The 11,633-nt window shown below is 48.1% G+C and overlaps 2 protein-coding genes across 2 annotated transcripts; one reads left to right on the forward strand and one right to left on the reverse strand.

Annotated features, from left to right (window-relative positions):
* The first annotated feature begins 1,070 nt into the window (after positions 1-1,070).
* Positions 1,071-6,737, forward strand: LOC102057635 (uncharacterized). Its single transcript, XM_055722562.1, has 3 exons — positions 1,071-2,069; positions 2,840-2,843; positions 5,782-6,737. Exons 1-3 carry the CDS (start codon positions 1,071-1,073, stop codon positions 6,735-6,737), a joined length of 1,959 nt encoding a protein of 652 aa, XP_055578537.1.
* A 3,083-nt stretch (positions 6,738-9,820) lies between these two features.
* Positions 9,821-10,954, reverse strand: LOC102057468 (olfactory receptor 1052). The gene has a single exon (XM_027804098.2). It carries the CDS (start codon positions 10,930-10,932, stop codon positions 9,961-9,963), a length of 972 nt encoding a protein of 323 aa, XP_027659899.1. The 5' UTR covers positions 10,933-10,954; the 3' UTR covers positions 9,821-9,960.
* Between the last annotated feature and the right edge of the window lie 679 nt (positions 10,955-11,633).

The following is an 11,633-nucleotide window of genomic DNA, read 5'->3' on the forward strand; positions in this document are numbered from 1 at the left end:
CAGCCCCAAACAGCTCGATTGTCATTATTGGCAATGCATCTTACAGCACCACGCAGCTTCGCCTCCGGCATCAACACAAGGAGCAGTGAAAAGCAGCTTGAAACCCCCGTTAATAACACTGGGAGACCAGAAGCGTTGCTCACAGGATGGCTGAAATGAGATGTCTGGATCTGGAGACGAGCCTCGCCCCTTCAGCAAAGGATCATCACAGAGTTACGACCTTAAAGTTTGGGTCTGTTTGGCAGCCGGCAGGCAGCGTGCGCTCTTGCTTTGCTCTCTGGTGTAACTCTGTCAAGCAATGATTAATGTTATCCAGGAAAAATCAATGTGCGTGTATTCTATCTGTCATAGAGTGTGAGTTTTGGGGCTGCTGATTTCTCCCTGGTGAGCAGAGAGGGACAAGCCTTAATTTATCTTTTATCTCCACGTTAGGCATCATGTCTAAAACAATGTGAGGAAAGACAAACCCTTGTGCACCACCCAGTGCAAACCATGCAAAATTAGTGCACCATCCCAGATGAGGAAAAATTATGCTAAGGTAAGTTGTGTTTTCCAGTGCTTTCACCTGGAAGAGGTGTTCCTGGGACATGGGAGAGATACCTGCTGGGACATGGGAGAGATACCTGCTGGGACACGGGAGAGATACCTGCTCCTCATGTGCTCACAGTGGACTGGGAGCACTCAAAAGATGAGAAATAATTCCGTTTTCTCAGCAGTTACTGTGGAAATAATGGACTTCCATGTGTCAAAGGCTTGACAGGAACTACGACAAAGCCCTGCAATTTATTTAGGCTTTATTCTGGTACAGTGTTGCCCTCCTTCCTCACCTTAAAATACCCACCTGCTTCCAAGCATGTCACCGGTGGTTGTGTGTTGAGGCTGGAGGTGGAGGCTGGCCTTGGGAACTTGTGGTAAGATGAATTCTCTTTGAGAGAGGAGAACATTGACTTAAAGTGGTGTAACAGGTTGAGAGGCAGAAACTGGCCATTCTCAACATCATTGACAGACTTGGCCTATTAAGCATTTCCATCTGAAAGATGTAAAGCAGCTGAACTGCTTATATATTCAATATGGTTGAAGGTAACAATACGTTTACATCCATGTTTATTCTCCTGGGCTTCACAGACCGAGCAGACCTGCAGATGATATGCTTTGTCTTATTTCTTGCTGTCTATGTGGTCACTTTAATGGGAAATCTGGGAGTAATTATATTAATCAGAACCAATTCATGCCTGCACACCCCCATGTACTTCTTCCTAAGCCACTTGTCTCTCCTGGACATCTGCTACTCCTCTACCATCATCCCTCAAACCTTGCTGAACTTTTTGGTGGAGGAGAAGGTTATTTCTTTCATTAGGTGTGCTGCTCAGCTCTTCTCCTTTGCCACCTGTGCCACCACTGAGTGCTACGTGCTGGCTGCTATGGCTTATGATCGCTACATGGCCATCTGTAACCCCCTGCTCTACTCTGCGGTCATGTCCCAGCGCCTTTGCCTTGGGATGCTGGCTGGTGCCTACTTGGCTGGTGTGATCAGCTCCACCATACACACGGTTTCCATCTTTCGTCTCCCGTTCTGCCGGTCCAAGAGGATCAACCATTTCTTCTGTGATGGCCCACCGCTGCTAGCCCTCTCCTGCTCTGACACCCATGTCAACGAGGCAATTGTTTCTGCTGTGGTGGGGTTCAATGTGCTAAGCACCACAGTCTTCATCCTAGCCTCCTACTTGTCCATCCTCTCCACTGTCTTCAGGATCTCCTCCATGGCTGATCGGCACAAAGCCTTCTCCACCTGTACCTCGCACCTGGTCTCCATCGCTCTGTACTACGGCAGCTCCCTCTTTATGTACCTGCGCCCTGGCTCCGGACGCTCCCTGGGCCATGACGAGGTGGTCTCCATGCTGTACAGCATTGCAGTCCCCATGCTGAACCCTCTCATCTACACCCTCAGGAACACCGATGTGAAGAACACCATGAGGAAATCCAAAGGTAGGGTCATCTCCGCTTTGTCCACCTGTGGTTCCTGGTGGGCTGAAAGGAGAGGGTTACACTGCTGTGGTGAGGAGGGCTTGGTATTGCACCTTCAGGAGGAAAGGTTAGGTGTTGCACCTTCAAGAAGAAGGAACTAAACACACCTGGAAGGAGGACACCTAAAACCCGTGTTTCTCCCCGACCCAAGGATATGTGCTGCGCTGGGAGGGACAGGACCTTTCCTGGTGGTAACCTGAGACCTGACAGTGACCCTGTACTGAGCAGAAACTTATTTAAATGAGACTTGATGTACATATTGTTTATTATTTAAATATTGGTAAAAAAATAATAATCAACTTCATTTTGGGCTTCAGAGAGGAAAAGGAAGAATGTAGGTGGTGGGTTTGCCCTGCTGGCATCAAACCAGCCGGTGTCTGGTCTCTCATGTCTGATATTAATCAATGTCTTCTGGTGATGTTTCTGGGTTTAGGAGGCTGATAACTGATTTTTCCAGGACTTTTAGCTCCAGACTACAAAGTGAGGTGGTGTGAATCAATGCTGTGATGGTGTGCTGGTCATCAGAGCACTCACGGTAAATGGGGACAAGTCATACCTGAGCCTCTGCTCTGCCCTGAATTTAACTGGGCCTGTAAAGAGCTGGAGCGCTGGTGGGAGGGGGGTTTGGATCTTCCTTTCCCCTGAACAGCCAAGGTGCTGGTGGCCTGGGGTCATCTCGTGATGGAGGTGGAACAAGCATGTTATTCACCCTGCAGATACACACCCTATCCCAGCAGGTATTCCTAGTGGATCCTTTTGCCTTCCCTATATTTTAAACAAATAATCTTTAAAATCTCTTTTTTTTGTCCTAAAGTTGAGTAAGGATTATTCCCTATTTCTCTGCACACCCACCCACCCCCTTCTATAGCTTTTCCCACTTTACAAGCCTTGGTTCTAGCTCAGTACTGAATGGGGAAGAAAGAAGCTAAACGCCATGGGGAAATCCTTTGCCACCCATGTCCAGTGCAGCTCCAGGACTAACCATCTGGAATCTTCTGGCAAAAAGTTTTACATAAAAAACATCTAAAGCCACCTATATGCTTCTCCATCCTTCTTCCCCACACTTTCATAGCTTGGCATTCCCTCCCATCTGCCCCACCCTTATATTTATTTAATATAAAAACTAATGGTTTTACAGTGTCTCTTTGGGTAACCAAAGCTTTCAGGAAATACTGGCACTCAGGATTCATCAACAAACAGCTGGTAAATCTGTGTTAATTGTGTTCTATCCTCAAAGCAGCTGTGTAAAATTATGCTTTTGAGCAAACTGTTGTGTGGTCACCAGTAAAGTGTATGGAAATAAATCTGTCCGCTGGAGAGGACTCCCCACGGCCACACTCAAAGCAGGGATGCTCCGTTCAGTTTGTTTTCAGCATCCTTTAATGCAACGCTAGCTGATCTGTCAGCTTTCCCTGTTGGTGGGAAAGGGAAAGGCTGAAACAGAGAAGTTTGTGATAGTTGGATAAATAAACAGCAAACTGCCCTGGAGCTGTCGTCCTGCAAGAGCAGGTGGTGGCCCTGGAGCTGGGGCAGGTCTGCACAGGAGAGCTGGTCCTGCAGGGGCTGGCGCAGTCGTGAGGGAGGGGGGGTGGAAGGGGCTTTTGCTGAGCAGGTCAAAACCATTATCAGCTGGAGGAGGGTCCTGAGGGAGAACAGCTTGCACAAACACTTGAGGTAATGCTTCGTCTGGGATAAATCCCGTCTGCCAGCCAGCCTGGGCGATCCTGCTCCAGAGCATCTCTCCTCCTGCTGCAGCTTCCACCCATCGGATGGGTTTCCTGAGGAGCTGCAGGCACCACGTCTGCCAACACCTTTCATTTCAACCAAGCAGGTAAAAAAGGGTTTGAGTTTTCCAGGTGGTGACCCTTGTGCTGCCTTGCCCGTGACCTGGCAACACTTTGAAGTGCAGGGGTACGAGCAGGCACGCTGCGAAGCACTCTGCTTCCACCGCACTCAGCTGCTCTCTTTTCAGCTGTTTGTGCACTTCATAGTGCAAAAAGCATGTTACAGTATTGATTAACACCTGAAAAATTCACACCAATCCCTTTTTGAGGGAGCTGGGATGGGTATATAAGTTCCAAGGAGCCAATTGATTCCTTTTTTTAGAAAAAAAAAACATGTTACGGTAATCACTGGTTTGTTTTTTTTTTAATTTCTGCATTTAAATGATCAATTGGCAAACCTAAACCAAAAAAAAAAAAAAGGACACCTCCCCCCGCCACCCCCCCCCCCAAAGAAAAAAAAAAAAAAAAGCCCAATTAATACTTCTGTTTTGCTCACATGGCTGAAGAGCAGCCAACTCCCTGCTGTCCTGTTGGGATGAGCAGAACATTCCGGATAAAAGCTTCTGCTCTGCGAGGTCCAGCAGCACGGGCTCATGCTCAGGTGGAGCTCCGTCTGTACTTGGCAAGACTGTAAATATTTTTGTTAGTTAGAATAATTTCTTTAATATTGACATGTTATTTTAATATTTAGCATGGTCTTCACCTTGAAGCTGTTTCAAGTGTGATTGTCCTCTCCGGGGCTGCAAGGTCACGTATGAGCTGGTCGCCACAGGTTGCCTCTGCAGGATGGCCCCATGCACCACTAGGACACGGTTAGTTTGATCCTGGTGATTAAATTGCTGTCGATGGAGAGAAGTGCATGCCTCCAGGGTACCAGTCATCCGGACAGAGCTGCAGCAACGTCTCCACTACCAAGCGACGTTGACCAAGAAGGTCTGAGGTTGGTAGCGTAAAGCAATTGCCACTAGGACTGAATTACCCTCCTGCACTCACTTCAGCCTTTTGTGGTTTTTTTAATTCAGCCTGTCCTGGGGGAGCAGATGCTGTTCCGTGGCCAGGATGTACTGCAGCAGCTGCATCTAAAGGAAGCCCACCTATGCTCTCCAAGAGCATCCATGGCATGAACCCTGTGCCCCAGCAGGGGTTATGAGGTTTCCTTCAAAAAACCACACTCCTGACCCCATCTATGGCTGATCTAGGGACGTTTCAGCTGCGCTGCAGACATCTGTAGGTAGATCTTCCACCAGATAATTCATCTGCAGAGGGGCTGAATGGGAGAGATGGGGCAATCCAAGGTGAAGCTTTAAAAAGTTTGGTGTATATATGATATATTTGAAGGCTGCTAGCTGGTCATAGAAAGCTCCCTGCCATCAAAGCAAAGCTGTGCTGAAGATGATACCATGGCTCCACCTCCCACCCAGCACACAGGGGGGTTCTTCAAAAGCAGATAAATGTAGAAATTAACCCCCTCCCCCCCCAAACCAACTATTTCAAGTGCATGGCTTTGTTTCATGATGAAAAGGCTGGACCAGAACTAATGAGGCCACAGAAGAGCACTGATCCAGTCTGGAAAGAAAAAAGAAAAGAGAAAAAAAAATCCCTAAATTTCCAGAAATCAGTGGTGAGAATACACATCTTCTGTTTGCCACATTTTGGAATGTGCTTATTTGGCTTCATTTTTTTACACTTGGATAAACATTTTGATATGTCTTAGTGTATCATTAGTACATATAAATCATGTAGAATTATTCTTTTTTAATATCTGACTGTGTAATTAGCTCCTTTACCTGTTTGACTTCAAAGCTTGGGACAAAGACAGAAATAGTTGCCTTGTATTTTTCTAAAAAAACTCCCACCACTTCCTATCACATTTGGTTTACGGATTAAATTCCAATGTTTCCACAGTATTTCTCTCCTAGGGATTTATTTCATTGATTCATTTTATTTCTATGCAAATTCACCTAACCTGTAGAAATGATAGGTGGAGAAAACTTCACCGTCTTGTCTGGCTTCATCCTTTTGGGCTTCTCTGATGCCCCAGAGCTACAAACCACCATCTTCACAATTTTCTTATGCCTGTATGTTTTAATGGTGCTGGGGAACCTGATGATTATCCTGCTCATTAACACCGACCCCCAGCTCCACACCCCCATGTATTTCTTCCTGACCCACTTATCTTTCGTAGATTTTTGCCTCTCCTCTACTGTTGTCCCAAAAGCACTGGAGACCTTCCTTCTGGGGAGAAGTCACATCTCTTTTTTGGGTTGCTTGGCCCAGGTATATTTTTTTGTAGCTTTGATGATCTGTGAGTGCTTCCTCCTGGGGGTGATGGCTTATGACCGGTACATGGCTGTGTGCAAGCCGCTGCTTTACACCACTGCCATGTCCAGGGTGCGTTGCTATGGCATGATGGTGCTGGTGTACACCATGGGCTTACTCAGCTCCCTGGTGCACACCATCCTGGCGGGGAGGTTGTCATTCTGCCGGGCCAGAAGCATCAACCACTTCTTCTGCGAGCTACCCACCCTGTTGCAGCTCTCCTGCTCAGACACCCGTGCAAACCAGATCTTGCAGGTTTTCAACGCTGGGCTTAACGCTGTGGGCTCTTCCCTGATGATCCTGGTTTCCTACACCTACATCCTCCATGCTGCCCTGCAAATCCCTTTGGTCAGGAGGAGGCTTAAAGCTTTCTCCACCTGCACCTCCCACCTGGTTGCCATCACCGTCTTCTATGTGCCGGCGGTGCTCGCTTATGTCCAGCCTCACCAGGCGAGCCGGTGGGACCAGGCGAAGCTGGCCTCAGTCTGTTACGCCACCCTGACCCCCACGCTCAACCCCTTCATCTACAGCCTGAGGAACAAGGAGGTGAAGGGGGCCCTGAGGCGCCTGTGGGTGCGAAAGCTGGTGCCCCATCTATCCAGGCTTTGAAAAGGCATTTGCAGCTCTTCGGTACTTGGGAGGTAATAAAGGAATATGTGTTATTGGCCATTATTGCGCTGCTCACGCATAGGGAAATCCCATGGCAAGTACAGGGTGTGGGGAGCCAGTGTGACGGATCAGGCTCCTCAAATGACTTCGGCTTATTTTCATCGTGGCATGAGCCTACAATAATTAATTTAAACAATTGTCAGTGCTTTCCTGGCAAAACTGAAACGGTACCATGATGTTTTGTGTCTCAACTGTGTTAAATGGAAATATTGCCCATAAGGAGGATGCTGCAATGGGAGGTAAACTATTAGTAATATTCCCATTGCCTGCTGGATAATAATTTTTCCCAAATAAGCTTGAAGAACAGAGGATCTAGTTAAGCCAGTGATATATGCAGATCTGCAACGTGACCCAGGCTCTCTGGATTTTTCTAGGAGCAGTTTTGGATCTGCTTTTACCGAGGCTTTGCCAAGCCAGGGATCGGCGAGGTCCCTTTGTAAAGTGGGAAACAGCAGCTGTGTGTAGAAGGGCATAAGGAGGATCCTTGCAGGATCCTGCTGGCAGTGATCCTGGCAAGAGGATTATGTTTAAGCAACGTGAGTGATCTGGCAACAGGCAGCGTGGAATGTGGCCATCCTGGTGAAGGTCCAGCTGTGACCCCAGGTGACATTTGTGACCCAAAGTATAGAAGAATCGTGTGAGAGCACAAAGGCATGGCATCGGCTCAGGGGACCTGGAGCCGTGCTAACGACTGGTTGGGGGTGCACGTACATACGTTGCCAGGAGTGTGTTCCAGCCAGAACCTTCTTGGGATGCCCTGCCTTTACACTTACTGATCTTTTCCTTTTTCGATGGTCCGTGGTTTGACTGAGTTATGACTCTGCTGTACGTCGTCACGTGGCTGAGGTGGAAGATGCTCTAAAGGAAACAGTAGACAAAGGTTTTTCCACATTTAATCAAGATACACCTTTTAAGTTTAATGAACTATACAATTTCTGCAAAGAACTTGGAGCTTGTATCATGATAACGTGAATACATTTTATGTTCTAAAATAAGCACCTTTGTAAACTGTAGTCTTCCTGAAAGAACCGTAAGGAATAATGAATGAATGCAATGGTAACCAGTTAAAACCAGCTGTAAGGTGAAGTGAAATGCTGTAAAGCTTTTAATCAATATTTCTGATGGAATTTTCATGAACAGTACTGGCATTTGGACAATTTCCCTGAGAAACAGAGAACACGGTCTCTGTTTGGGTGGGGTGAGAAGGAGGGATGCAAGTTGTTAACGCACAGCAGAGGAGCTCAGTGCTCCCTTCTGCCCCATCCATCCCTCCTCTGTGCGGGGGGGTACAGTAGAGGATGCTGGATACTCTGCTCTAGCTGTGCTTAGGGCACGGGGTGGGGGAAAAATACCAGTTCTCTTCTCCCCAGGACATCAGGAAGTGGCATCATGGTAATTGCCATGGCCAGCATCACCTGGGCATCCGCCCCCACCCTCTGCCCCAGGCTTGGGGCACTATTTAAGCTCAGCCCTGGGTATCTGACTGTTTTTGGAGCTGTGCTGTAGCTGGCCCTGGGCTTGAATTTGCCCCTTGGTTTCCCCTGTGCTATTGATGGGAGCTGCTGCTGTGCTTGGGCTCTGTGGGATGGTGCCCCATGTTGTGGCTGCCTTCAGCTCCCAGTTTGCCTTCCCTTAGGGAGTGACTTGTCCTCCCTGAGCCATGCTGCATCATGCAAACAGTCAAACAATGTGAGGCAAGACCCTCCAGTGTCCAAGCTAAGGGTAAAGCAAGCTTTTATGAAAGGTAAGTGTTCTAAAGATCTTCCCATCTGCCCCTTGGTCTGTGTCTGTACCTTTCCTGCTCAGCTGCCTGCTCTGGGTGGACTTTATTTTCCTCTGTATCAGGCGTCCACACCTGAGCAAAACCAAGTTTGAATTATTGGTATAATAATACAGTGGGTGTGCTTAGGTTGTGATTTCTATGACTATCTAAAAGAAGTCATGCTAGGGGTATTTATCTTTTGGTTTAGCTATGAAAAAAAGTGTTTGGGCTAAATCCGGTGCAACCATGTGCAAATTGACATTGAGTGACAGCTGACCCCTCTTCTCTCTGTGGGGACCTGGGATCCCAGCCCTCGTTGCTACAGGTCTCTAACAGGTTGTAGTCAGTCACTTCTGCTTTGGAGAGCAGGAAATCCTGCAGCATCCCGCAGTGGTACCTCCTCAGCTGTGCAGCTGCCTTGGGGGAAGAGTCAGCTGGGGGGAAATATCACTGACCACAGCCCCATGACGAGAAAATGGGGGGGAAATACTTTTCTATAGCTAGTTACATTCAGTCATGCTAAACACCTTGCCAACAGGGAGAAGCATCGCTTGTTGTTGCTTCTCTTCCTAAAACAGATGTAAGGTGCAGGTGAGGTGAAGCCCATTTCTCTCCAGTAGAGCAAACCCGTTGGAGCTGGGTGCCTGGCAGCTGCAGGAAGCAGGGTGTAGGGTGAGATCCACGCAGGGGCTGTGAAGCTGTCGGGTACAGGCAGAGACGAGGCAGAGCTGGATGCGCAAGCCCCAGGGGTGGTGCTGGGAGCTTAGCAGGACACCCCAGCAGCTCGGGTGGAAGCCCCCTCCGGGTCTGGAGGCAAAGCAGTAGAGGTTTTCCAGCACAGACACGGCTGTGCTGCCTCCGGGCTGCTCAGCATCACATCATCTCCCTGATGCCACATCTCAGCACTTGCTGCTCTCATCCCCTGCCAGCTCAGTGGGCTCTGCTCCTCCTCCCTTTCCTTACTTTCCATGGCACGTTGCCCTGGAAGCAAATGAGATTTCCCCCCCGCCCTTGTCCCCTTGTAATTAGCCCAAAGTGAGCTGGGTTTTTTTGGATATACCTCCCCCAAAGCCTCCAGTTCTCCTGAACTTGCCCTGGAGGAACCCCTGCTTGAATCAGTGCAACTTCTTAAGAAGCGAAGCTGAAGAGGGGAATTCCTTATGAGTTTATTTTTACCACCTGCTATGATACTACATAATTTCACAGAAAAAACCAAAACAAACCACAAGAGAAGACAAGTAAATATTATCAGAGGCCCGTAATGACAGGATGCTTGTTAACATTCTCTGCAGAGTTTAAAGCATGGCTAAAATGTGCTGTACCTGCTTCTGTGAATAGGTGGTTCCTTACTCCTCTGGGCAGCTGACATTAGACTAGTTAAAAAGGGAAACAGTAGGAGTTTTATTGGCTGGTTTGGGTCAGTTTGGTCAGCAGGCACCTCACAAAAACTTTATTTGCTGTTGCTTTTCTCAGGGCATCTTTGACTTCCTTGTTCCTCAGGCTGTAGATCAGAGGGTTGAGCATGGGGACGATCAAGGTGTAAAACACAGCAGTGACTTTCTCCATCTCCACCGAGTACTTGGAGCCTGGCTGCATGTGGCTCAGCCCTGCAGGCACGTAGAACAAGGTAATGGTCAGCAGGTGGGAGGCACAGGTGGAGAAGGCTTTGCGCCTTCCTCCAGCAGACCTAATCCTCAGGATGGAGAAAAGGATGTGTACGTAGGAGATGATGATGATGAAAAGCACAGACATGGAAATGGTTCCGTTGAAGGTTACAAGCAGAAGCTCATTGAGGTGGTTGTCGGAGCAGGTGAGTTTCAGCAGAGGGTTAGTGTCACAGAAGTAATGGTTGATGGTATTTGGTCCACAAAAAGGCAATGGCAGCAAGCAACACGTTTGGATTAGTGAGTTCAGAACCCCCCCTATGTATGACCCAGCCACCAGCTGAGTGCAGACACTCCTGGGCATCAAAGCAGTGTAGAGAAGCGGGTTGCAAACAGCGACATAGCGGTCATATGCCATCACAGCCAGCAGGAACACCTCTGTGGTCACAAACATAAGGAAAAAGAAATGCTGGGCGAAGCAGGCAGAGTAAGAAATGGTTTTCTTTTCCATCAAGAAGCCAATAAGCAGCTTTGGAGAAAAGACAGAGGAGTAGCAAAGATCAACAACAGACAGGTTGCAAAGGAAGAAGTACATGGGAGTGTGCAGCCGGGGGTTGGTCTCGATCAAGGTTATCAGCCCAAGATTGCCCATCAGAGTGACGAGATAAATCATTAAGAAGATTATGAAGAGAGGAGTCTGCAGCTTAGGCTCACTTGTTAGTCCTAGGAGGACAAACTGGGTCACTGTGGTGTGATTGCCTTGAGCCATATTGCTGTGTTCCACAGCAGCACGCCTGTTTGGGAAGGAGGAGAATCAGTGAAATAGGAAAGAGCAGTGGCATGGCTAGCGTGTGAAGCTGCTGCCAGCCAGCACTCTTCATTCAAACTACAGAGTTTAGATACCTTTGATCCAACTTAGGTTCTCAGCAAATCCTCATGGGCAGAGCAACTCATCCAAAACCTTTCAGAAATTGCATTCTGTCCTTCCCCTCTTTAACCACGAGCTTGAATTAAAAAAATAAAAGCTTTTTCCTTTAAAAAAAAAACAAACCACCAACCCAATATGGAAGGATTTGAAAATGGGAGAAGGGTGAAGAATTTGCAAGCTTGCCATCTCATTTCATTAGAACAGGAGGAAGAAAAGGGAAAGGTATTTAATTTTTCCCCATGAGAAGACTAAACACAGGAGTCAGGATGATTCTGGGAGCCCTGAATCTGCTGTGCCCTCTCTGACCTGCTCCCTGGATCCCCAGCTGCCCACACCAACTCGGAAGCTGGCGGCGGAGGCTCGGGGGTCGCTCGGCTGCCTGTGGCAAACCCCAGTGCTAGAGGGCAACGACAGGCTGAGCTGCCGGTCTTTGTCGATACCCGGTTCGGTTCCAGCACGGGCAAAATATTTCCCCCAGTGTGGCAAACAACAGTGAAACAGGGGTTAAGTACACTTAATTTTTGTATCTGTTCCAGCTCGGC

Source organism: Falco cherrug, chromosome 10 (assembly GCF_023634085.1).
Source record: "Falco cherrug isolate bFalChe1 chromosome 10, bFalChe1.pri, whole genome shotgun sequence".
NCBI lineage: Eukaryota > Metazoa > Chordata > Aves > Falconiformes > Falconidae > Falco > Falco cherrug.